Source organism: Rattus norvegicus, chromosome 12 (genome assembly GCF_021556685.1).
Source record: "Rattus norvegicus strain SHRSP/BbbUtx chromosome 12, alternate assembly SHRSP_T2T, whole genome shotgun sequence".
Classification (NCBI taxonomy): Eukaryota; Metazoa; Chordata; class Mammalia; order Rodentia; family Muridae; genus Rattus; species Rattus norvegicus.
The window spans coordinates 39,293,358-39,319,998 of NC_141545.1; the positions used below are offsets into that span (position 1 = coordinate 39,293,358).

Here is a 26,641-nt window from a genome sequence, read left to right on the forward strand (position 1 = left end):
CAAACTCCGGGGAGTCGAAACTTTGCCAAGTTCATTCTTGCTTCCTTAGCCTGTAAAACCGTGTCTGGCACACAGTAGGTGCTCCCTTGAAATATGCCGAAGAGTTCGTGTGATAAACGTCATGGAGGCAAGAGAGAATTTTCTGGAGGAGGTGTCTCTCCATCTAGCTTTTGTCAGTCTCAAAGGAGTCTTGGGTTCCCAAAGGGTTAAAAAAAAAAAAAACCACTTAATCCAGGGAGAGACATGACATTTTTTTTTTTTTTCTCTCCCCGAAATAAATGTCAAGAATGGGTTATTCTAATTCTGGGATAGAGCCAGACGTGGGCATCTGGAATGATTTCCGTGAATTAAAAAAAACCAAACCAAACCAAACCAAACCAAACCACCCCAATCGCCACCATTTTCTCCAGGTAATTTTCCATCCCTGCCCCCACAGTCAAGAGACATAGGGAAAAAAAAGTACTTCTTCCATCCTCCCTGGTTGTTTAAGAAAGAGGAAGGCGCGGGCCAATGAGCGGCGCGCGGGAGGCCGGGGCGCGGCGGGGGTGTCGCGGGGACCGCAGCCCCCCAAACTTTGGCAAGTTGCGGGCGGCGGCGCAGCGCGGGGCGCGGCCGCGGGAGGAGCCGCCCCTCGACGCCCGCCGCCCCCTCCCGGTCCGGGCCGGGCCCAGCACCGGCTGGGCTCAAAGTTTGCGGCCGCCCCTGCGCCGCGCGCCCGATGTATGGGTGATATACTGCGGCGGCGGCAGGGTGAGGGACGGCCATATTTGCCGGCGCGGCCCGAGCCGGCGACAACAAAAAGTGCGCGGGCTCCCGGCAGGCGCTCGGACGGGTGCGGGGACGTGGGGCCGCCCGGCCCGGGCCTCGGCCTCGGCCTCGCCGCCGCCGCTGCGCTCGCGGCCTGGCCCGGCTCTGCCCGGCGCGCCCGCCGCCCGCGGGGATGTCGTACAAGCCGAACTTGACCGCGCACATGCCCGCCGCCGCCCTCAACGCCGGTGAGTGAGCGCGGGCCGCGCGCGCCGCGCCGCAAGTGCCGCCAAGTTGGGGGCTCGCGCTCCTGGCCGCGGCCCGGGGCTCCGGGAGTCGCGCGGTGCCTCGGGCGGCGAGCTAGCCGAGGATGGCGGTGGCGGTGGCGAGGGGGAGGTGTCCCGGGCCGGGGCAGCGCGGACGCCGCCGCCGCCGCCTCAGCCGCGCCGCCGCCATGATTCCGCTGCCTCAGCCGCGCTGCCAAAGTTCGCGGTGCGCCTGGAGCTCGGCGGGGCAGCGGACCGGACCCGGGTGTGAGCGGCGGAGCGGCCGCGGATGGCGGGGAAGCGAGGGCGCGGGCGGCCGGGCGAGGAAGGCTTTTTCCCCAGCACCCCCCCCTTTTTTCCCCCTTCCCTTCTCTTAGGCTTTTTGGGCGGCTCGGCGAGGGCCCCTGCCGGCGGGAGGCGGGCGGCGCAGGGAGCGAGGCGCGGGGTTCCGAGGGTCGGCGGAGCGGGACAGGCCGGAGCCGGGCCGCGTGCGGGGCGGCGCGAGGGGGCCGGGCCGCCGGGAGCCGAGAGGGAGACCGACCCGAGTCCCTGGCGGCGGCGGGCGGGTGGACAGGGGCGGGGGCCTGGATACGAGAGCGACTCCCGGTTTTCTTCACCCGGCCCTCGGGAGGCCCCTTGGAAGAAGTTGTAGTGCCGGGGCCTCGTGGGCCCTGCGGGCGGCGTGCTGCGGCTCGCCGGTCCCAGGGGTCCCCATCTCAGATCTCCCACGTGGGTACGTGTCCGGAGGGCCTCGCCGCGCGAGCCAAGGGGACCTAGTCTCCCTTCCCCTCCGGGCCTGGGCGCCTCCGGGAAACTCTCGCAAAGTTCTAGGCAGCTTTGGGCTGTGGCTAGGGGCTAGCCCCGCACCCCGAGGGAACCCGGTATAGGGTTGTGAAACTGACTCTCAGAGGAGACCGGCTTTGTGTCCAATTCCAGTACCCCCTCCTCCCAGACATTTGGCTGTGAACACCCCCACCACCCCAAACAGATGCGAAGTAGTGGGGACCAGGTTGGATAAGGTCTTCGGGGGAGGGGAGTTGGAGTCGAAGTTGGTTATGGTCCCTGTGTGTTAAAAATCCCACCTATGTTGGCACTTCCAAGTTGGAGGTCTTGTGTCCAATGTTGATCCCAGAACTCCAGAAACCCTCAAAGGGACCTGGAAAAGCTCTGGACGTGTGTTTAAACTTCTCTGCTCTTTGGGGTTTGGAAAAGGTTGAGATTTAGGGTGTCAGCTTGGGAGAGTTGAAACGATAGCACGTGGGCACAGAGATCCCCCAAGAGCCTGCAGCCACTGTATCATTTCAAATGGTTTCACCCCCATTTGGGTGACAGGATTTGTCGTCAGGATTTTTGCCTCCCAGTCTTCTTGGTCAGTGTTTAGGATGGAAGGGCAGTAGGTTGCGTTGCCAGCCTGAGGGAGACTAGTTTCCCGTGGGTCTCACACTGGGACATTTTGGGGTGTGGGTCACAGTGGCAGGCCGCCCCTGGGACTCTGAAGCCCAGTTCTGGGCTTGCTAGCATCTGTATTCAACTATAGTTCTTTCTCCTGTGGGGAATGCCAGAATGCGTGCCGGGGTCTCCAGGTGTCCGGCATTTTGGTGGGGGTCCGCCCGCTTGCCGGTATTACTTTGCAGAAAGCCCTTCTCTCCCCTGCCATCTGCATCCAAGATGGACTCTCACAGTGGCTCCTCCGCCTTCCCTGTCATCATCTCTCACGCCCTCCAGGCCTGCCTCCTGCTCACTGAGTTGCCAAGCTGCGGCCTGGCCGGCAGTGGCAGTGGCGGAGTTAGACAAAGCCCCCGCCTTCCCCGCCCGAGAGCCCCCCCCCCAGGGCGCCCCAAGTGGCGGGAAGGCCGCCAGCTCCCCAGGCCCAGGCCGCTCTTTGTCTGGCGTGGGGGCGGGGAGCTGAGCCTGGCCCCAGGAGCTTCCTGGCCTCTGCCAAGCCCTCTCAGCTCTCTGCACACTGCGCTCATTGTCTGAGATGCTCCACACCGGCTGAGCTGACGTGGAACCGCCTCCCTGGCCTCTTTCAGCCCAGGTGCTGGTGTCTTACAGAAGGAGAGGGCATGAGTGGCGGAGGAGCACCCTTCCACCCCGACTCCCCAGGGGGGCAGACACCTTCCTATTAATGAATAGGGTGCTGGCTTTGACACAAAGTCAGGTTCATCTCCACTCCTCCAGGGTGATACCAGGCTTGAGGTCCTCTGCCAGTATGGGGGTACTTCTCATTCCTTCTTTACCCTCAGCCCCTTAAGGGCATTCCCAACGTCATTAATCCTTCTACTGGGGAGCATGGCCTCAAACAAGTGGAGAAACTGAGCCCCGGAAGAGCCTTGACAGGTCCCACCGCCAGGAGTGGCACTGCTGGGACAGACTCCCAAGTCCAGGAGAAAAGATGTGACAGGGAGGTGAGAATGAGTGTAAAGCTGGGGGAAGTGGCCAGTGCACTTTCTACATGGTGCTGGGATCATCTGAAAGCTTCACAGGCTCTGTCATGGCACACCACCCCTTCTCATTTAGCCCCGAGCCTCTTTGAGCCTGGAAAGGGCTTGACAGCCTGTAATGGGAAGGATTCGAATGCACCTGCAGGCCTGTAAGGAGCCGTCTCTGCTGGGGTGGCAAATGGGGTTTGCACAGTTCGGGAGAAGCTAGGGCTGCTCCAGTTGGGTGGCAGGTCCTTAGTATGCTCTGCTCAGGAGCCACATTCATACACGGTGCTAGACCTGGGTCCACTATACCTTCCAGTGCTGTTTCCGTCCACTCTCGGGCAGAGTTGCCAGCCTGGTGCTTAGCCACTTCTGTGCAGCATGGCTCACCCCGTAGCCAGGCCCTGGGATTCACAGCTCCTCCCAGCTCCAGCAAGCCCAGCTCCTGAACTTACTTCCTCCTGCCCCTCCCCTCGCCCACACCAAGTGAGCAGCTGGTGACTTGGCCAGCCTGGTACCAGCTGTCCATCCCTGGGGCCAAGTCCACAGAGCCGCTGTGTGCGTGAGAGACAGTGTGGCTCTGGGGGCGGTGGTCAGGCAGCTGCCGAAGACTAGGTAAATTCTCCATGGTTACTGCTGTTTGTAATTCGAAGGACATCCTCTACCCGCCTAATGGCCACTTGGTTGCCATTATGGGTCTGCATGCTGCAGCCAGGGGCCTTGTTGCATATCTAGGAGATGACATTCTGTGCTGGGCTCTGGGCTCTGGCTTTGTTCTGACTGCAGCACCTGGATGGTGTCCTCAAGTGCTACGGTCCATCCCTGGGGTCTTAAGCCCCTCTTTTTGGAGTGTAGAGCTGCTGCGCACTAGGGTGTGTGTGTGTGTGTGTGTGTGTGTGTGTGTGTGTGTGTGTGTGTTGGATAGACAGTCAGGAGTTCTGTCTGTCTTGGAGGGGGTGAGGAGCCCAGAGGGGTTGAGGGCTTGTCCAAGGCACAGAGGCTATCCTCCAGAGCCTCGCTTCCTGTGCAGCGCCCCTGTCACATAGGGTTCTGTGCCTTTGTGCCTTTGTGGGTTTTCCTTGATGAGTTTTTCCAGCAGAGGTGGGTGCATAGCAGCACAGAGGTGGCTCTGTGTAAGAAATTCTAGCCCAGGTTAGACCAGCCTTGGTCATTGCCCGTCACAGATGCAGCTTTGGTTCTCAGTGAGTAGGAGCTGGGATAGGGTCAGCAAAAGTTAGACTGGACACAGCTCTCAGTTCCAGTTCTGGTAGTGGTCTCTCTCGGAGTTCTGTGGGTGGGCTGGGGTGGCCTGTCTCTGAAGTACAAGGTGTGTGGAATGGCTGCTCTCTCTGCCCTGTTTACATTCATCTAGATTAGTGTCTGGGCCATGTTCCTTAGAGCTTGAGCTGAGGTCTCTGTGCTGTAAAACAAAAGTTCACAGGTAGGCCTGGGTAGGGGCGTGTGTGTGTGTGTGTGTGTGTGTGTGTGTGTGTGTGTGTGTGTGTGAGAGAGAGAGAGAGAGAGAGAGAGAGAGAGAGAGAGAGAGAATGATCTGTTGTACCCTTAGTGACCTCTAACTTCTCCCTCTTCCTTGCTGCAGGGAGTGTCCATTCACCGTCTACTAGCATGGCGACCTCTTCCCAGTATCGCCAGCTGCTGAGTGACTATGGGCCTCCATCGCTAGGCTACACCCAGGTATGCTATTACGGGTGACGGGAGGGTCACATGGGCAGCTGGAACACGAAGGGTATAAAGACCACTGCTGCTGGGGGGATTGAGGGACAAAGGTTCTCCTGTGTTTCCCTAGCCGTGGCTGAGGCTTGCCTCCTATTCTTCCCTTGAGGGGTTACAAGGCAGGGCAGCTGGGACTGCTTCAGGGGTTCATGAGGGTGTGGGGATATAGGAGAGGGCCAGCGACCACCAAGCTGCTTGCGTCATCAGGTCTGTGTCTCTGTGGTTGCTCTGCTTGTTTCTTGGGCAATTAAGCTCCAAACAGAGAAATTGGGGACAGTGTGTTTGTGGCTGGTGGTTATGAGTGTGGTCCCAAGTCAGTTGCTTGCTTTGTTTCTGGTTCTCTCCTTTATGAGACTATGACCCTCTTAGGGACCCAGATCTCTTATTAGTCCATTTTCTTGACACCCCCCCCTCCCCCAGGTCATGGTCAGGAGGCACCTGTACCTTTGGGCGGGATCTGCAGGGGGCATGCTATACCTGGAAAGGTTTCTTGCAACCCTGGTTGCCAACAGGAAGATTCTATGAGCCAAACCCCAGCCAGTGTTCTGGGGTTGCCATGGAGGTCTCTCCCTGGCTAAAGAGGCTGTGCACAACCTCCAGCCATGCCCCGACAGCCTATCCTATCCCAGGAGGAGAAGGAGGCCCGGGCCCGGGAGCGGGATAGGCTGAAGAAGCGAAGGCGGCGGGAGGATGGGCTGAGGCGTAGCTTGGAGCGGCAGCGCAATGCCCTGGCCATGCGGCGCCGGCGCTGGGAGAAGCGAGAGGCCAGGAGGCGGATGTGCCAGGAGGCTGAGCTCCAAGGCCTGGCCTGTAGGCCTGGTGGCGAGGCTTGGGAGTGGAGGCAACAGAGGCGAGAGGAGCAGGCCAAGGCCCTGGACAGGGAGCTGGCCACCATGGTCCAGCTGCGGCAGGAGGAGGAGAGGCTGGACCCAGGGCCCTCCATGATCTGGGTGCTTGCTTGGGCCATAGCCTGGAGATAAAGGCTGGGGAGGATCCTTAGTGACTGCTGAGGCCCTGCAGGGGTGACTTCATCTACATTCATTGTGGACACTTACCCCCAGGAAGCACTCCCTCTTTGTCTCATGGATCTAGGTGCTTCCTGTGACCTGTCACTTTGACAGTCAGATCTTTATTCCTGTGTGGATGGTAAAGTGGTTTTTCTTGATAGAGTCTGGCATGGGGACCTTTTACTGTACTCTGTAGTTGTACCTATGGGAAGGACATGCTTCAGTTGGGACAGCCCTGGGAGCCTAAGTCTAGGTCACCATTCTTCTACCCATGGGTGGCACCATGGTGGGTCAGTCTGTCCTTACTCTTGTCTTCTGATCCTAGGGAACTGGAAATAGCCAGGTGCCTCAGAGTAAATATGCAGAGCTGCTGGCCATCATTGAAGAGTTGGGGAAAGAGATCAGACCCACGTATGCAGGGAGCAAGAGTGCCATGGAGAGGCTAAAACGAGGTAAGCGAGGCTAGTGGCTGAGTGCTGCCTATCACTGTTGAGGACTTTCTGAAGCCAAGCATCCTGGAAAGACACATGTAGTCTTGGGTGTTTGGGAGGCTGAGGCAGGAGGATGCCTTGAGCCCAGGCAGTAGAGGGGTTTAAGCACTAGGTGGTCAGGGGAAGGTCACTTGATCATGGATTGATACTTCAGAAATGTGTGCTATTGCAGTTGCTAGGGCAACTATAGATTCAGTAGGTGGTTATGGTGGGGGATGGGTTCATGGGGTTTCTGAGAAGGGCATGGGAGTGAGCCCTCCCACTCCTGTGCCTCACTAGAGAAGCTCTACTGGCTTAATAGAATTCTTGGTATCCCTAAGCTGTCCCCTTGTCTGTGCTCCTGTGGGATCACTGTATAGCAGCCATGACTGCAGAGGCTATTGGGTGGTCTTGGGTTCAGGGTTCCTTGGTGTCTGTACTGCCCACTGCTGTCCTGTTTTTTTCTTTTTTTTCGGAGCTGGGGACCGAACCCAGGGCCTTGTGCTTGCTAGGCAAGCGCTCTACCACTGAGCTAAATCCCCAACCCCTGTCCTGTCTTTAGTGCAGCCTGTCTTCTGATCTGGGTAGGGGAGCGTCTTGAGATTTTTTTTTTTATATATATATATATTTTTTTTCTAATTGTGGTAAAATATATGTGACATACAATAAACATGTTAAGAACTGAAGGTCATTCATATGATTATATAACCACTATTTATATCCAGAACTTTTATCTTACAAAGTTGAAACTCTGTTCATTAAATGAAACTGCCCCCACCCCCTTGAGATGTTTGAGAGACTGAAAAGGGAGGATGATGTCACAGAAAGCAAGGGATCCAGGGTGTGAGGTGTGGAGGGCGCTGAGCAGCGTGCTGCCTCCTGACAAAGCTGCTGAGGGGCGAGGAGTTGTTTCAGAAGTTGTCACAGGAGCCCTGTAGGGCTCTAGGCTCACTCATGACCAGGAGGGACTTGGTTGATAAAGACATCACGGAATGAACTTGGTGGAGAATGGCGATGTCCTGGATCCTGGGCCCCTGATCAGTGGCAGAAGTCAGATTCCCAGCCATGGCCAAGCGAGCTGAACGGACAGGCTGTAGCTGAGAGCTAATCTTTTTTTTTTTTTTTTTTTTTTTTTTTTTTAGTTCTTTTTTTCGGAGCTGGGGACCGAACCCAGGGCCTTGCGCTTCCTAGGCAAGCGCTCTACCACTGAGCTAAATCCCCAACCCCGCTGAGAGCTAATCTTTTTGTGGGTCCTCTGTGAAGAAAGTGACTGAAGCTAGGCTGGGGTGCAAATGGGGACAGGACTGGAGATGGCAACTGGCAGAAAGAGATGGTATCCCTGGTGGCATCGCCACCGCTGCTTCCACAGCAAAAAGAAGTCAGAGAGTCAGAGAGTTCTGGGAACCGCAGGATTGGTTCCACAGGTAGAAATTCTTGGGAAGGTGCTAACCTGACATCTTAGGCAAATTTCCAGCCACCCCAAAAGCTAGTGGATTAATTATAATGGATGTACCAAATAGCCATGCAGGATACATTCTGGGGGAGCTGCTGACCCTTCAAGAATGAGGAAGCGTGGGGCTGGGGATTTAGCTCAGTGGTAGAGCGCTTACCTAGGAAGCGCAAGGCCCTGGGTTCGGTCCCCAGCTCCGAAAAAAAGAACCAAAAAAAAAAAAAAAAGAATGAGGAAGCGTTCATGTCACTCCAGCCAACTGCTGAGCCCATACAATCACGTCACACTAGTGTGAAAAAGTTTGAGGCTGTCCTCAAACTCAGAGCTCCTGGTTCTGCCTTGAGTATGTGGATGCAGTGTGAGCCCTGTGCCTGGGCATTGCACTGTATCTTTTAAAGCGGGGGTAACTATGTTGCTGACTTGAACTTGTTAGGTTCAGATGCTCTTTCTCCATCACAGCCTCCTGACCAGCCCCGCCTTCCTAGGGTTTGGTTGTAGACCCTCCATTCCCCTCCAGAACTGGGACTTCATGGCTGGGGCAGCCCTTCTTCCTGCTCTGCGAATGGGCTGATACCAGTCTCTGCTTCTCTTGCAGGCATCATTCATGCCCGAAGCCTGGTTCGGGAGTGCTTGGCTGAAACGGAACGGAACGCCAGGTCCTAGCCCCTGGCCAGTCTGCAGGCCCATCTCTACCCCATGGAGATGAGAGGCTTTGTTCAAAATGGCAGTAATTTTTCTACCACAGTCATTAAGCTCTGAACCCACACTCAAAAGATTGGGAAGACATTTTGCAGTAACTGACGATGTGCATTTTAAGTAGTTAGGAATGACCCAGCTCTTTTTTCTTTTCAAGCATTTGAAAGATGTTTGTCAAGCCACTTCACAGCAAGCTATTGTTTGTCCCCAAATACCAGTGTCCCCTTTAACCTCCCTTTGGATACATTTTCCATTTGCATCACCCCAGTTGACTTCCTTTCCATGAGCTCACCTGCCTCTGAGGAGTTGAGTGCAGACCACAGCACGTTTGCTTAGTAGCTGGCCTGCCTGTGTACAGTGTAGACCCTGCTTCACGGAGCTTCTCTGCTTAAGCGTTTGCATGACTGAGTGCTTTGAAGTCAATCTTTAAAATGCACAGGTTATAAATACAGAAGAAAGAGCAATCCACCCAACCTACCAAGCACCCTGCAAATGTCCGTCCTGAGACTAGATCTCAGTTCCGTGTTTACTGTGAGCCGATCACAACATCTGGAAGAAAACGACTGAAACGTTGCATCTTTGTATTTATTACTTGATGTAATAAAGCTTATTTTCATTAACACTTTGTGTTAAGCTGTGTGGGATCCTTGGGGCCTTTGTGCTTGCTTTTCTTAAGGGGAGGACAGACAGAGTCTTGCTAATTATAGTGACACTGGCTTTGAACTCAAAATCTCTTGGTTTCCCAAGTGCCGTGGTCACCACTGGAGCTCCTGAGGGAGGGCCTGGACATGTCTGCTAAGGGATTTCCTCTGACCCAGAGGCACCTTAAGTGGTGATACACTAGCACAGCTGGTTTTGAGGTGTGCTTAAATCTCAAGGATGACACGACCCACATTGTGGGTTTAAGTGTGGTGTTTGCCACAGCAGCTGCATGACTGGTTTGGTGAACTGCTGCCATCACAGGTAGGTGGTACTCCAAGGATCTCCGTTCGCTGGGTAGTATGGCTTACTACTGAAACTTGGGAGGCAGAGGCAGGAGGATCACATCCTTGGTGCCACACCAGGACTACATAGTGAGGCATTGCATTTAAAAAATGAGTACTTTTTTTTTTAAAGATTTATTTATTTACTTAATGTATATAAGCACACTGTAGCTGTCTTCAGACACACCCAACCCCATTACAGATGGTTGTGAGCCACCAAGTGGTTGCTGGGATTTGAACTCAGGACCTCTGGGAGAGCAGTCAGTGCTCTTAACCACTGAGCCATCCCTCAGCCCATGAGTACTTTTCTTAATGTGATATGCCCTGGTGCTGAGGAAAGCAAGTTGTGCTGGAAGTACTGTGTTTGCTCTCCACAGTTATGTGTGAGAACTGACCCTGCACTAGGTCCTGCTCTGTGCTGATGAAGATAGGTATCAGTTGTGCAGTCGGTGTTAGGCAAGAAGCACCCAGTCAGTCACAGAGTTCAAAGGCTGGCCGAGGAGGCCTTGGTCTCTGCATGTCCATGGCAGAAAACCAGTGTACCAAAGGGGACAAACTGAAGCTGCTCTTGGCTACAGTTCCAAACTTGCCATCCTGTGGGTTTCTTCTGCCAGCTCAAGAGAGGCCGATGGAGGAAGGACCTAAGCGTCCCAACAAAGGAAGCCCTACTTGAAACGTCCCAGGCCCCACCTCGAGAGACAGGGTCTCACTATAAAGTTCTGGGTATCCTAGAACTTGCTATGTAGACTAGGCAGGCCTTGAACTCACAGAGATAAGGTCTGCCTTTGCCTCCCAACAGCTGGGATTAAAGGCATATGCTACCTGTGGTAGACAAAGCTGTTAACTGGCTTAAACAAACAAAACACCATCTGTAGCTTTGTGAGGTGGTAGTCAGTGATCCTTGAAATTGGGGAGGCAGAGACAGGAAGATCTCTGGGTTAGCTGGGCTATGTGACATCTTATCTCCAAAACCAAAAAGACTCCGGTCCAGTGAGTAATGATGGAAACATCAGTCAGGCTCTGGGGCCTCATCTCAGAAATCGGCTTGCCCGGAACAGGGAAGGCCGACCTTTTGCCACACGTGACAAGTTCTACTTGCATTGCTGTTGCTGTGATAAAGAACCATGGAAGAGGGGTTGGGGATTTAGCTCAGTGGTAGAGTGCTTGCCTAGGAAGTGCAAGGCCCTGGGTTCGGTCCTCAGCTCGGGGGGGGGGGGGGGGGGGGGGAACCATGGAAGAAAGCAACTCGGGAAAGAAAGTTTTATTTAGCTTACAGTTTTAAGTTATAACTCATTTTGGGGAAATCAAGGCAGGAACTCAAAAAACAGAATATAAAAGCATCGTTGCTTGTTCTTAGCTAGTGCTCATTGGTCAGGATTCCTGCTTAGGGAATGATGCTGCACACAGTGGCTGTCTTCCTACTTCAGACAGCTCCCACAGACATACCTGCAAGGCAACCTAGGTAAGGTCTCATCCACACTCTTCCCTGCTGACTGTAGGTTGTCTGTGTGACTGTGACTGTTGGAGCTGGTACACACAGCAGGTAACTTTACCATTCCACTGTCACTTTCCCTTTACCAGAAACTTAAGTATAAGCTGGAGTTGAAAGATAATCACTCAATGCTATTGTTTGACTCAACTTGTCATAAAAGGGGGCCTCTCTAATATCAGCACTTTTAAACATTGTCACTTATTTTTGTGCTTGATGAGTGTAGGCACATGGTCACAGTGATGTCAGTGGACAGCTTGGTAGAGTCAATTCTGACCTTTTACCCGTAGGTGGATTTCGAGGATCAGAACACAGGTCAGACTTTGTGAGAAGGAAGGGCTCTGGCCACTGAATCACTTTGTCAGCCCTATTTCCCACCTTTTTAGAATGACACTGTACTACTAGGTCAGAGGTGCATGCAATCCTAACATTTGGGATGATCAGGATTCCCTACAAACGAAGCCAGACTGGGTTATAGTAGACTTTGTCTAAAAGAAAAACAAACAATACCAGACAAGTTGCATAAGCCTGTATAATCCTAGAATATGGGAGGGAAACAGGAAGATCAGAAATTCAAGATTATCCTTGACTCCATAACAAGCTCAAGGCCAGCCTGGGGCACATGAGATTCTGTCTCAAAAACAAAGAAGTGTAAAAGGGGATATTTTTGTAACCACTGCCAAGATCAAGAACTGTCAGCTGTCTATCAAACAGTGGCAACCCAAACTGGCCACTGCTCTTAATGTGTCCTTTCGTGTCCCACACAGCATTCTTTACATTTATCTTCATGTGTGTTCATATGTGTACACGGCGTAGTACATGTAGGGGTCAGAGGACAGACAACTTTGGGTCAGGCTTGACAGCAAGCGCCTGATGGTTTTATTCTTGGAAGTGTGTATTACTATTTGCTGTTGTCAGGGGTTGGGGATTTAGCTCAGTGGTAGAGCGCTTGCCTAGCAAGCGCAAGGCCCTGGGTTCGGTCCCCAGCTCCAAAAAAAAGAAAAAGAAAAAAAAAGTGTGTATTACTATTTGCTGTTGTCTACCAATTTAAAAAAAGTGATGGTTGGAGGCTGGAGAGATGGCTCAGTGGTTAAGAGCACTGGCTGCTCTTCCAGAGGTCCCGAGTTCAAATCCCAGCAACCATACGGTGGCTCACACCATCTGTAATTGGATCTGATGCCCTCGTCTGCCATGCCGGTGTATATACAGATAAAAACTTCATTATGTCCATTAGCATGATATTTATTTTTATTTTTATTTTATTTTATTTTTTTGGTTCTTTTTTTCGGAGCTGGGGACCGAACCCAGGGCCTTGCGCTTCCTAGGTAAGCGCTCTACCACTGAGCTAAATCCCCAGCCCCGATATTTATTTTTAAAAGGTTCTTAAAATTATTTATGTTGTCTATGTGAGTGTATGTTGTCCTGTGGAGCCCAAAAAGTGGCACTGGATCTCTTAGAGCTGCAACTACAGTAAGTAGGTTGTGAGCAACCCTGTGTAAGTACTGGGAACTGAACCTGCGTCTTCTGCAAGAGCGGCAAGCTCTCTTAACTGCTAAACCAACCAACCCTGTGGCTCCCACCTTTTTCAGAGTCTCACCGAGAAGGGAAGGCTGCCACAGGACCAGCTATGTAGATGAGGTTGTTCGGAACCTTGCAGCAATCCTCCTGTCTTAGCTCTCCCAAGTGCTCAGATGGCAGGTGTACACCACCATGCTGAGCTCCAGCCATGCACTCTCTAGAGGTTTCCATGCTGTAGCCAGGCAATGTCACCATTATTCCCGGAAGTCTCTTGGTATGCCATCAGCTTCAGCCTTTTTCTCAGTGATGTTTTGACTTGCTTCCCATAGTTCTTTCAATAACTTCTTCTTTTCTAGAGTCTCCTTTGCTCTTTTCTTCTTCTCTCGCTTTCTCCTCTCACCCTCAAGCTTCTCTTTGTGAATAGGGCTGTTTTCACCATTGTAGAAAACATCCACTTTCTCCTGGAGGATTTTCCGAGCCATCTTTCTGTTTTGATCCACAGATCGTGTTTGGTGGCACTGTAAGAGTTAATGGGCAGGAATGTAAAAATCATGGGTGTTAGGAGATGGACAGGAACTCCTAGTCCCTCAATCCGCCCTTTCCTGTCTCACAGGGATGGGTAGGAGCCCCTGTGAGTCAGCAACAGAAGACCAGAGCCTCGCTGCACATGACTTATGGTCTCAGCAGCACACACGAGTTGTACTGTGGGACTCCCACTTGAATAATTATGAATGTGGTTTTTTGGGCCAGGTGTGAAGGGAGAGACAGTGGACCTCTGAGTTTGAGAGCAGCCAGGTTTACATAGCAATACCCTGTCTTTAAAAAAAAATAAAAGATTTTACATTTAGAAGCAACAATAGCATAGAACATTAGTATATTTCATTAAGTATGAGTGGTTGTTCAGCTTGCATGTATGTCCATGTAACATGTTCCTGCTTCAGGCCCATGGAAGCTGGAAGAAGTCAGATCCCCTGGGACTGAAACTGCAGCCAGTCGTAAGCCCTGGGAATCAAACCTAGGGCTTCTGGAAGAGCAGCCAGTGCTTTTAACCACTGAGCCATCTCTCCACCCCCAACAATACCTTTCAAACCAGCCTTTCTCAAGTAAATATGGAAACATTGGCTAGAGTCTAGCTTGTCCAGGAGCAACTGCAAAATTCACATGCCATTCACAAGTGGATCCATCGGAGAGCCTGGGACACACCTTTACTGGCAGCTTCCCACAACAGAGTGTGAAACTGATGGTGTTGAGGGCCTGGCAAAGCTGAGAGGCAAAGGAAACGCTGTGGCACGGGGGAGAGACTGCCAAAGGAAACAGAAGCTAGTGGCAGGGTCAACAAAATTAGCTTTGGGAATTTTGTTATGAATGACTTTCTCGAGGAGGAAAGAGCAACTGAGGATTTGAACTCCCGCCTCGGCTTGAGAAGCTGGCCAGAGGCAGGCTTTTGTCGGAGCAAGTCCTTGTTTGCCTCAGGCAAGATCACATGCTTACAGGACTCAGTAGTCTAGAATGGCTTGGAATGCGTTTGCCCCTAGTGGTGGAGTGTCTGTTGTTGGGTTGTCTGTCCCTGGCCTTGTGCTCCCTCAAAGGCTGCATGTGCTGCTTGGCTGGCTTTCATGACATGTAGGTGGCCGTGACTGGCTAGCATCTCTATTGGCCTGGCTTGTATTTCAGAGGCAGTGGGGTCGGGGCTAAACATCGTCTGGCCACGTCCTACATGTGCATTTGGTTGGGAGCTGGTGCCTCCCTTGACCAGAGACCGCCTTTAAGGAAGAGTTACACTGCCAGCAGCGCAGAGCACTTTGCCGTCTGAGTCTGGGTGCTTTGCCTCCACAGAAGAGCATGCGCTATAGAGCAGGGAAGGGGGTTATGGAGGACATAGCCCATCAGCTGGGGACTGAGACAGCCAGCAGCAGGGTTCATTAGTCCCATGCTGGAGACCAGGGGTGGCTTTGAGAGCAGCAGGCTACAAGATCTGCCTTAGCCACAGCTTCATTTCTGGTGGCACAAAGAGCTAAATTTAGGAACAGCAGCAAAGCCCTGGTTCCCCCATACTCCAGCACCAGGCTCCTGAGGCCAGGCAGGAGGCTTGTCTACAGAGCTCAGGGCTTAGGTACATCTGAGTATCCTGGGTTGGCAGCGTGCCAGTGCCACAATGGGCGTGCCCCTTGGCTGGAACCTACTGTGGCCGCAGACCTGGAGTCCTCATCTACTTGGCACTTCCCACCCCATCTCTACCTTGACTACAATGCCGGAGGGTACGTGTTTGAGCACTACACAGTTGCTGGTTTTGTTGGTGGCCTGGCCCCCTGGACCATGTCCTTTTACGAACTGTTCTTCGAGCTCACTCTCATTCAGGGGAAGCAGAGCAGGATAGTCCTTCTTGCCTGCCACCTGCATAGCTGTGGCAGCCATTCCTGGGAAGAGCAGTGCTGGCTTCTCTCGAAGCCTTAGCCCCCAGTTGCCAGAGCATATCCTGATCAATGGTGCAGGGAGACGGAGCGAAGCCCAGGTGCTCATGGAAGACGTGGCTTGGTGTGGCAGGACCTGGGTGGACAAAGAATTGACATCGTCTTTTTACTTAGCTCTCAAGGTGACACCCTGGTTTCAAACTCGGGCTTTTATACAACCCCAGGGATGTCCTGCATTCTCAGGGCCCACAGCACCCGGTATTCCCAGGTGCTCAGCGTCCAGGATCAGATGAGAACTGGGCACCTTCAGGGTGGCATGGCCTTTGATCACACGGTTTCTTTTAGAACACCAAAAATACTTTCAGCGCACTGAGAGGTGCTAGCTCCTCAGGAACGAGGTGTGGAGTGTGTCACTTAGAGGAGCGGGGCTGTGGTCTGATAAAGACATATCAAAGAGCACATGGAGTTAGAATTGGGACCCCAGTCAAGGACGATATTTAAATGTGAGCCTGCATTTGTGCAAGGATGTCAGTTCGAGTCTGCTTTACAGCCCAGTTAAAAGCCCGACACAAGAAACGTCACCATCCATCAGTTTCCCTACTGCTGTGCCGGAAGGCCGCAGTTGCACGGGTTTGAATGGGAACATCTGTTTTCTGGGATGCACTGCCAACAATGAGGTCCAACTGATCTTCATGTTACCAAGTCAGGCAGTTTCTGCTAAGGCGCCCGTTAGGCTGGAACACAACTGATGTGAGTGGTGTCAAGATGAAGGAGCCGGACTCGTGTGCTGGCCAGAGCTGTTTAGGACCCTGTCGAGACTGAGCTGCACGTGCGACCCATTCTTAGCAAGCTACACGCCTAGGTTCAGGTTTCATTGTTTTTACACAATGAAAGACTTAAATAACTACCCGAGGTATAAGACCCTGTCTAAAAATCTAAAAGGTTTAATCAATGATTAAAGATACAGCATAGCCAGCCAGGACTACACAGGGCAATACTGAAAAACAAAAGCCCAGCCGAATGAAAATATACAGCATAACGTTGAGATCACTGAGCTGACAAATGAACTGGACAGGGAATGGTGACTATAAGGACATGGCCAATCACAGAGGCCTTTGAGGTTTTCAAGGGGTCAAAGGTAAAATAGTTCTCCTTGTGAAAGGGTAAGTTACAAGTCAGGTCCAATCCATCAACTGGAAAATTGGTGAATCTGCTTTTACCTAGTCAGCTGACATAGGATAGACAAGATCAGAGAGGAAGTATTCTGGGGATAGCCTCTGCTAATGACCTCTGGGGCTCAGGACTACATCTTAGTGAAGTGTTCAGCAGCCAGGCAATCTCAGAGACAGCTTCCCTGTGGACCGTCTTCCACTGAGGCGTGTGCATGCCACTTCCACCCTGCGCCGAAGGTTCTCAACAGCAGCCAAAACCTGGTGACGTAGGTTCCTAGCATTGGTCTGCTACACAGGGAGGAGCTGGCTCCTAAGATGACTAGAGCTCCAGGACAGAACTCCCCAGGTTTGCTTTCAGCTTGCTTATACCCCCAACCCACTGTCATCCACTGACCAAGAACTGTGATGTCTACCCCGGTGAGAACTGGGGAGAACCCTTGAAGACACAATGTTAGCTAGAGGTCCTTTCTGGTGCTTTCTCATTTTGTTTACTTTCTTAAATGTCTGCCTGCCTGCCTGCCTATCAGGGTGTCTATTATGTAGCTTGGCTGTCCTGTAACTCCCTCTATTAACAGACTGGCCTCAAGCCTCTGGAGAGCAGTCTGCTTCCACTCCTGAGTGCTGGGATTAAAGGCAATTTTCTAAATTTTCCGTATGTAGTGTTTTGCCCTCGTCTATTATATGTATGTGTATTATATGTCTACCTGGTGCCTACAGAGGCCAAAAGAGGGTGTTGGATCCCTTGATACTGGAGTGACAGACAATTGTGAGCCACCATATGTGTGTTGGGAACTGATCCCAGGTCTTCTGTAAGAGCAGAAAATACTCTTAACAATTGAGTCCATCTCTCTAGTCTCTGAGTCCTGCTTTTTTTTTTTTTTTTTTTTTCAGTTCTGAGATAGAGTCTAAGGCCGGACTTCACATCCTCATCATCCTGTGTTCACCTCCTGAGCCCATGCCTTGCTCCTCCTCCTTACTTCCTTGCTGCCTCCCTCCCTTTCCCCTTCATTCCCCATCCCCCTTTATCTTGAGGCAGATTTTCATTATGCATTATGAGTCCCTGGCTAGCCCGCAACTCTTCTGCAGACCTAGGATTAAAGGTGTAAGTCACAGTGCCCCACTTTCCTCAAGCTTTAAGTGCAAGCTACTGAGTAGCCAGAAGAGTTGGCGCTGGGTGTCTTTAGAACCCTCTTTTTCTTTTCTTTTCTTTTTTTTAGGAGCTGGGGATCGAACCCAGGGCCTTGCGCTTGCTAGGCAAGTGCTCTACCACTGAGCTAAATCCCCAACCCCAGAACCCTCTTTTTCGAAGGGAATTGGATATGATGAACTGTAAGACAGGCTCTTTGAGCCTTATGCTACTGCCCTTTTCAGTTCTGTGACTGACAGTATGTCTAAACCTTTGGCTTCTTTTTGTGACAGTCAACGTGTCCTGCTGGTACCAATGGGTGGTTTTTGAGACAGTAACATAAAGTGTTTCTGTGGATGGGCGTATTATCAAAATCCAGAGCAATGAAAAGCCATGATTTAATTTAAGCACGCAGGAGTCAGAAGCAGGTGGATCTCTGAGTTTGGGGCCAATCTGGTTCTATGACAGCCAAGGCTACAAAGAGAAACCTTGTCTTGAAAAACAAAAAACAAAAACAAACAAAAAAACCAAAAAAAACCCCCAAAAAACCCAAACCAACCCCCCCAACATCCCTCCCCCCAAACCGCAACAACTGTTTTTACTGGGGAGGAGGCTGGAGAGGCGAGATGGCTCTATTAGGAGTGCATGTTGCTGCTACAAAGGACATGAGTTCAGTTCCCAGTACCCACACTGGGGCTGCTCCTTAGAATTCAAGTTCCAGAAAATCTGGTGGGCTCTTCTGGCCTCTGATGGCACTGTACACACATATGCGTGCGTGCGTGCGCGCGCGCGCACGCGCACACACACACACACACACACACACACACACACACACACACACACACAATGGGTGTGAAGTAAAAACTAAGTGATAAACTGTGTTGGCCCATGCCTGTAATCCAGACCTTGGGAGTAGAGGCAGAAGGATCTGGTGTTTAAGGCCAGCCTGGGACTCATAATATTCTGCCTGTAAACAACATCGAAGACCGGCAAGATGGATAAAGATGCTTGCCACCGAAAGTAAAGACCTGAGTTCAATCCCCAACTCACAAGGTGGAAGGGAAGCAGCTGCTAGTACTTGTACTCTGATCTAGTGTGTGTCATGGCATGCACCTCTTCCCCAACAAAAGAATAAAGTGGAATAAAAACAAAACAACCCCAAATACACAAGGACGAAAATGTGACGAACCCAGACTATGATTAGTGACAGAGCTCAGTTAATGTCCCAAATGGCCCTTTTCCTATTTCTGCTTTCAATGTACAGAACAAAATCCTTTGTGTGACAGAAAGCTTCACGTCCACGGACTGACCATGGAATATGAGCCCAGGGTCTCTTCGGCTTTCTCTTCCGCCCGTTAGTGAACTAACCAAGCAGAGGACAGCAGTGATATAGAGCACTGTGACAAAGACAGGAAGCAAGTCTGGAACAGACTCCAGACAAAGGACAGCAGGCGGAGTGCTTTCATCAGCAGCTGTCACAGCCACTGGCTCAGTCTCTGCCCTTCTGTCCTGGCTCAGAGCTGACAGACACCCTGGAAGCTCTGCCACCCAACTGAGTTCAAGAAGGTCCCCAGTGCTCAGTGACTGGCTGCTTTGTTCAATGGTTAATTCCAGCAGCCAATCAGACAATGCTAGACACTTCGAGCATCTCCTGGCGCTTTGGATCTACTCCAGTGACTGCTAAAAATGACAAACACACCCATGGCTCTGCTTCCCCACAGCCCAGAGAATACAGACTGGATTCCAGGCTTTGAGATACCACATCGCAACCTGAAGTCTTTGGGGACAATAAAAGCAGCTCAAATTATAGCTCACTGTAACATTAAAAAAAAAGACACACACAAAAGAAAAATGACAAAAAGGACAAAAAGAAGCGCTAGTAAGGGGAGACCAGCAGCTGGCAACTCTGCTCTAATTCCTTCCTGTGAGTGTGGGCTTAAATTTAGGGCTGGCTCTGCACCCGGACTTCCCTGGCCCTCTTTTCCTTTGATCATGGCTTCAGCTATTCATGAGCTAGTGAAGTCTGGGTTGATAAGTCTCTCCGTCCCAACTCAGTCAAGTGTGGAGAGAATAGATCTACTAGACCTTCCAAAAGAGAACATGAATTTGTCTAAGAACGACTAAGCATGGAGGATAGGCCTCAAGGAGCACAAATAGTTTGCACGTCAAAGAGACATGAAGATATCTATAAATATAATAGCTTCAATAGCCCAGGCTGTACCACAGAGATAGGCCCCAGATTTCTCACAGTGCTCTTGTCAGGATTTGGAACTTGCAGTCGACTTATGCCTCATATCACCAATTCTGGCTCACAAATATTCCTTCCTGCAGCTTCCTGAATCAACCCAAACCCAGGAGGATACAGCTGATGGGATCCCCTCAACTCTGCAGCAAGGCCTAGGACAGAACAATCCCAGGCTGGATTGAGACAGAAGAGGCCATGCTGTGTTTTCAACAGTCCTAATCCTGTGGATGGGGCAGAGGATCATTCCTTTTTTTAAAGATTTATTTATTTACTATACATAAGTACACTGTAGCTGTCTTCAGACACACCAGAAGAGGGCATCAGATTTCACTACAGATGGTTGTGAGCTACCATGTGGTTGCTGGGATTTGAACTCAGGATCTCTGGAAGAGCAGTCTCTCTTCAGTCTCTTTGAGCCATCTCTCTAGTCCCAAGAGGATCATTCTTACATCCCTGAGAAACACAGTTGGCTGGGAGTGTGGGTATGGTGGCATAGACCTTTAATCCCAGCACTCAAGAGGCAGAGGTAGGAAGATCTGAGTTTGAGGCCAACCTGGTCTACAGAGAGTTCCTGGATGGTCAGGCCTACAAAATCTTGTCTAAGCAGCCCCCTCCCACCCACCAAAAAAAAAAAAAAAAAAAAAAAAAAGCTGGCTGGGAGCTTGCTCAGTAGAAGAATACTTGCTTGCTCAGCCTGGCCTCGAGTTTTATTTTCCAGCACTGCACTATGTAAGTAAAATGCAGATGACTACAGCCAACAACAGGGCTAGTGATGTGGCTCAGCATGTAAGGGGGCTTGCCACCAAGTCTGACAACCTCTGCTCAATTCCTGGAACCCACATGATAGGAAGAACCGATTCTTATGAGCCGTGTTCTCCTTCTCACTCTCTTTCCACTCATATACACACTCATGTAATTAAAACAACCCATAAAGGATATTTTTGTTTAACTGAAGACAAGGTGGTCCTGAATTTTGTACTTCCTGTGTTAGACTCTCGAGTGCTAGGATTACTGCCACTACTTCTCCATCCAGCAAGGTAATTTGAGCTTAATTTCATTTTAGGAAAGCCCATGGGTGGGTTTCAATCTCTAGAACAGCTGCTTATTTAAACAATCACACCAAAGGGTGTTTCTTTAGAAAGGTAAGGTACTGAGTATAGTTTTCCCTAGCCACAACCTTCATGGTGCATCAGCCTTGCAGAAACTTCATTAAAACGTAACACAGAGAACTCGTATGGGGAGAACTCCATGGGGCACTGAGGAGAGATGCTCTCGGCAGTCTGCCCGCTCCTCAGTGAGCACACAGCACACCTGGGAGTCTTATTAATCTGAGACTTGCCCCTTGGGCAGGCAGGGAGTCAGGCTCACTTTGTAGCCTGGGCTGGCCTCGCATTCAAAGAATTCTATCTGGGGGCTGGGGATTTAGCTCAGTGGTAGAGTGCTTACCTAGGAAGCGCAAGGCCCTGGGTTCGGTCCCCAGCTCCGAAAAAAAGAACCAAAAAAAAAAAAAAAAAAAAAAAAAAAAAAGATTTCTATCCGCCTCTGCCTCCTGAGTGCTGGTATTTAAAGATGTATGCCACCATGCCCGGCAGACTTTAATTTTTCTAACTAGCTCCCAGGTAGGGCCATTACTGTTAGTTCAAGGACCACACTCAGAGCACAAATATTGCCTTCCCCGTGACACTGAGGATGGCAAGACCCTTTGGTGAGAGGCTTGGGATCACGATGGCAGTGATGGAGAAGAGACAGAGGAGGAGATGAAGGAGTGGGATGGGAAGGCAAGGAGGTCCTGTAGATAAGAGAATGGACTGAATACAGACCTGCGCTATTGACAGTGACATGGCAACAAGGAAACTGAGAATCCCGATCATCTGAAGAAAGAATGCCAAAGGCCACCTGCTCAGGAACAGTGCTCCGGCGGAAGTACTCTGTTAGGCACATGTGAGACTCTCCACGTAGTCGCAGAGAGCGATTGGGGTGTGGGCTCAGTGAGCAGTGTTTGTCCAGCATGCACGAGGCTCTGGGTTCTGTCTCCAGCAGAGCATAAACCAGGCATGGTGGTACATGCTTATAATAACTACACTAGAGAGGTGGAGGCAGGAGGATCATAAGTTTAGTTCTGCAGCAAGCTCGAGGCCAGCCTGGGATACACAGTCATGCTTTGATCTGGATTAGAAAGGCAAAGGAGACTGGGTCTGGTCTGAACTTACTAGACTTGCTGCTACCTGGGACAAGAGACAACTAATGAAATACATGAAGGGACCAGTAGCTTGTGCACACAATACCAACATCCTATCCATCTTTTTATAGTAGAAAATTTCAATGCACTGAGAATTACGCCTGTCCTATTTGTGGCATCTCACAGGAAGCTTCTAATTTATCAACCAACACTATGAGACTGCAACGGGAACATTAAGAAAGCAGAACTCACAACATAACCTTTTATTTTAAAATGCTTAAAACCGATGCACCATTAATGAGGTTTAGTACTCAAATGTCTTCACGAAACCTTCAGATCGAGGCAGGAGAATTTCAAGTTGGAGGTTAGCTTGTGCCACACAGACCCAACTCCTTAAAACAAAAAGCCAACCCAAAAAATAATATAAAGAAAATAAAAGGATGCAAATTTAATTCCATAATTTCGTGAGGAAAACACATTTAGGTTCCTCTGGGCAATTCAAGCACTACATCCTAAAGGGAATTTCTTCCAGGCGGACTTCAGAGGGGCCATCAAATGAGACGGGAAGTAAACTCTGGCCAGCACTCAGCTTGTTGTGGAAGATCATTAGTTTGTTTTTTTTGTTTTTAAAGGGTTTATTTATTTTATGAGTTCACCGTAGCTGTCTTCAGACACACCAGAAGAGGGCATCGGATCCCATTACAGATGGTTGTGAGCCACCACGTGGTTGCTGGGATTTGAACTCAGGACCTCTGGAAGAGCAGTCAGTGCTCTTAACCACTGAACCATCTCTTTATCTCTCCAGCCCGGTTTTTGTTTTTTTAAAGCCAGGGTATCACAGCTTAAGACAGCTTCAGACTCACTACAGAGCTTCAGATAGTCCTACTGAGTGGGAGCACAGGCCAGCTGTTCTCGACGTTTTTATTTGAGTCAGGGTCTCTTTATGAAACCCTGGCTGGCCTGGAACTTGCTATGTAGACAGGCCAGGCTGGCCTCCAATGTGCAAAGACCACCTGCTTCTGATCCTGAGGCGCAGACACCACCTGCTTTTGTATCGTGAGTGCTGGGATTAAAGGTGTGCACCAACATGCCTGACTTTTGTTTTTTTCCCCAAGACAGGGTTTTTCCGTATAGCCTTGACTGTCTGGGAACTCACTCTGTAGATCAGGCTCATCTTGAACTCAGAGATCTGTCGGCCTCCTGAGCACTGGGACTAAAGGCATGCACCACCACACCCTGGCCATGTTTGATTTTTTTTTTAAACTAAATTTATCTTTTTCCCCAGCGTGTTTCATAATACCTCCAATCTGTTCTTCCCCTCTATTTCTTTAAAAAACTGTTAGCTTGCTTTGCTTAACTTTCTTTGAGTCTTCCTCTCCCTACTTTATTGCAGAAAGGCTATACTGCGAACGGAATAGACTTTTCTTTTCCCTTTCCATTTGCCTTTGTGGGTGTGTGAATATGCACACACAGACGGCCAAGTTCTATGCTGGGAATCCTCCTCCATTGCTCTCCACCTTATTCACTGAGTCAGGATCTCAATCAAAGCCAGAGCTCTCTGACATGGTTACCCTCTCTAGGGCAGCTTGCTCTGGGGACTCCTGTCTCTGTCTTCCCAGGCTGGAATTACAAGCTGGCCACCAAGCTCACTGGGCATTTTTAGGTGAGTTCTGGTCCTCACACTTGAGCAGCGAGTGCTTCAACCACATAGCCACTCTCTGGCCAACCATTTTCCTATTTTAAGACAGTCTTCCTGTATAACCTAGGCTAGCCTTAATCCCTCCATCCTGTTGCTCTAGCATCCCAAACTATGGGATTACAGGCCTGTGCTACCATGAAGGATGTGTGACCCTGTAGTACTCATGCGCAGAGCTGTGATCTCCTTTTCAACCATGGGCACATCTCCTTTGTGTCAGATGAAGACCACACCGCGTAGGATGAGGACACTGCCAAGTATATCACCACAGATATAAAACTTTTAGTGCATGTTAGAAGGTGGCACGCCAGGCCCTGAACTGCATAACTGAGGAGTCTTTGGCTCACAAACCACTTAAGCTCTGATCTGATGGCATAAGCCCAGCCTGCAAACAACTACTTTCAGGGCTTTTTGAAAGCTGAAGCTGAAAAGGCATCTACAAGAGTGACCTGCAGATTATTTTTGCTTGGCTTGGTCCAGTTTAAGAAGTACCTGGGGGGTTGGGGATTTAGCTCAGTGGTAGAGCGCTTGCCTAGCAAGCGCAAGGCCCTGGGTTTGGTCCCCAGCTCCGGAAAAAAGAAAAGAAAAAAAAAATTACCTGGAAACCACGAAAATGCCAGAGAGGTACTATCTGCTCAGATCATAATTCTGGTCTATGAAATCAGGTGCCAAGGAGATCATTATGATGCCAAAATTACAGCTTGTCTTCTCAGTAGGTTAACACTGACAGACCAAGACTGTCTTGACCAAGCCAAGTTCTGGTTAAACATCCCTAACTTCAGGAAGTATGAACTAGAGCAGAAAACTCATAAAAAGCAGAAAGTTCCAATACAGGGTGAGAAATGTAGCCTCACAGCAGAGTAACTGCTTAGCTGTGGGTCTTTGGCACCACAAAACGAAACAAAAACCAAAGAAAGACCTGGTCATTTCCCATGCCTACCAGTAAGCTACAGATTTAGTGTTATGGCTTGTTATTTTCCGAAGGGTGAAGGGTGCCCCCTCCCCAGGCAAACTTTGTGGTAAAAAATAAAATACAAAGTAACAAACACTATGAAGCAAGTTAAACCAGGAAACAGGAGGGAGAGCTAATCCCAGCACTGGAGTGGGAGGATTGACAGCAGTTCTAAACCAACGAACAATTGAGACCTTATCAAAAGAAACACTGGACTGGAGAGATGGCTCAGTGGTTAGGAGCACTGACTGCTCTTCCAGAGGTCCTGAGTTCAAATCCCAGCAACCACATGGTGGCTCACAACCATCTGTAATGAGATCTGATGCCCTCTTCTGGTGTGTCTGAAGACAGCTACAGTGTACTTATATATAATAAATAAATCTTTAAAAAAAAAAAACATTTACCTGTGTCAGTTAACGAAACGGTCTAATAACAGTGCTAGCAGGGGTTGGGGACTTAGCTCAGCGGTAGAGCGCTTGCCTAGCGAGCACAAGGCCCTGGGTTCGGTCCCCAGCTCCAAAAAAAAAAAAAAAAAAAAAAAAAAGAAAAAACAGTGCTAGCTCCTGGACATCTGACTCAGCACATGAACAGATTAAAAAGAATTCTCTAAAAGTGATCTAAAAAGAATATCCTGAAGCTGTCTGTGGTGCTGCACGCTGGTCGGCCATCCCAGCATTGTAGATAGAGGTAGGGAGGTCAAGGGTTCAAGGCTAGCCTTGGTTATATACTGAGTTTCAGGTTTGCTTGCGATATAAGGGAGGCCCTCTCTCAGAAACCAGCCCAACCTCAATAAAAAGGCTGCTACTCAAAAATCATACTGTGGAAAGAAAAAGCCGAAACCCTCCAAAATTTACAAAGCATTTCTGGTTCTGTGGCCATGCCTTCTGTATGGTTAGGACCTAGTAGTAGCTGCCTTTGGATTTCCTATTCACCTGGAGGAAGAACATACCTTTCTCTGACTGGAGTTGTCTGAGGAATTCACAGGTTTCACTTATTTGAATGCAAGATTCTAGTGTCTCTAACTTAATTAGAGTCCAATAGATTTAAGGCTATGTTAGTTATTAAAATAATAGATTAGGTCTATTAGAGTTGAGATTTAAGGACCAACTGAAATATGTGATATTTTGAAATATGAGGTCATTAAAAACATTTGTGCGTTTAAAAAAAGAACTGATTTTGGTTTGGTGTGTGGTCATTATATTAATGCGTGGGTGAATCAGAGGCTTTATTTAGATCTAGTGTAGGCCTCTCTCCGAGTTTGGGATCGCTACTTATGTACTACTGAGTGCCAGCACTTGGGGGACAGAAGCGAGAGGATCGTAGTGAGTTAAAGTCATCCTGGTCTACATAACGAATTCCAGGGCAGCCAAGGCTACACAGTGAGACCGTCTAAAGTAGTAATATCATTAGCCTTAAGTGGTGGGTATTTTAAGGAGAGGACGAGATGGGACGTTTCTTTTGTGGTTTGCCATTTAAAGGGCAAAAAGCTCTCCTGCACCTGTGCGCACTTACATGCCAGTGCCCAAGCACTTGTTTTGGCCAGGATACTATGTGCTGTCCCTGCCCTAGTGCTGCACTTGCTGCAAGACGAGTTCCACTTAATAAGAGGAGTATCGACTCATTTCTCCTTGGGCCTCTGTGGAACTATCTTGTCCAGAGCAGCGAACTCTTCTCCTCTCCCCGCGCCAAGTCCTCGGAGAGACACACGGCCAATCTCCTTATATTTCGGGTAAAGTGAGTCCAGACAGCTTAGGTCAGGGGTCAGGCTGGAAAAGACCTCATGTAAGTTAGGTGACGGAAGTCGGAAGTAGGTCTAGAGTTCCAGCTTCAATGTCTCACTCCAGAGCCTCTGACAGTAAGTAGTAACCAGCCCTAGTCCGAGCCTGGCTTTGCAGACGCTTACCTGTTTCTGCACCAGCTCCCGGCCGGAAGCATTCAGCGAGAAAATAAACCACGGTGGACCGAGAGGTCTGAGTTTTCCAGGTCTGCGCATGCGTCATATCCCTCCCACGGCTTCCCCTGCCTACTAGAGGCTCATTCTCACTAACTGCGCACGCGAGAAACCGCGGCGTCT

At 50.2% G+C, this 26,641-nt stretch overlaps 2 protein-coding genes across 11 annotated transcripts; one reads left to right on the forward strand and one right to left on the reverse strand.

Annotated features, from left to right (window-relative positions):
• The first annotated feature begins 294 nt into the window (after positions 1-294).
• Positions 295-9,418, forward strand: Cdk2ap1 (cyclin-dependent kinase 2 associated protein 1). Of its 9 annotated transcripts, none has more exons than XM_087578951.1 (4): positions 295-410; positions 5,040-5,134; positions 6,506-6,632; positions 8,696-9,418. In XM_087578951.1, exons 2-4 carry the CDS (start codon positions 5,066-5,068, stop codon positions 8,761-8,763), a joined length of 264 nt encoding a protein of 87 aa, XP_087435077.1. In that variant the 5' UTR covers positions 295-410; positions 5,040-5,065; the 3' UTR covers positions 8,764-9,418.
• A 1,607-nt stretch (positions 9,419-11,025) lies between these two features.
• Positions 11,026-26,595, reverse strand: Mtrfr (mitochondrial translation release factor in rescue). 2 transcript variants are annotated; one of them, NM_001109065.2, is given in 3 exon segments: positions 12,495-13,304; positions 15,025-15,333; positions 26,471-26,542. In NM_001109065.2, coding segments are annotated over 2 exon segments (546 nt in total). In that variant the 5' UTR covers positions 15,307-15,333; positions 26,471-26,542; the 3' UTR covers positions 12,495-13,040.
• Positions 26,596-26,641: the final 46 nt, after the last annotated feature.

Coding starts and splice junctions, on each gene's coding strand:
- Mtrfr (XM_087579195.1), bottom strand. CDS start 26,560: ATGCGCAGACCTGGAAAACTCAGACCTCTCGGTCCACCGTGGTTTATT. Junction 13,305..26,470: donor GGGAGCTGGTGCAGAAACAG/GTAAGCGTCTGC, acceptor TAACTCTTACAG/TGCCACCAAACACGATCTGT.
- Cdk2ap1 (XM_087578945.1), top strand. CDS start 5,776: ATGCCCCGACAGCCTATCCTATCCCAGGAGGAGAAGGAGGCCCGGGCC. Junction 6,124..6,505: donor CAGGGCCCTCCATGATCTGG/GTGCTTGCTTGG, acceptor TTCTGATCCTAG/GGAACTGGAAATAGCCAGGT. Junction 6,633..8,695: donor CATGGAGAGGCTAAAACGAG/GTAAGCGAGGCT, acceptor CTTCTCTTGCAG/GCATCATTCATGCCCGAAGC.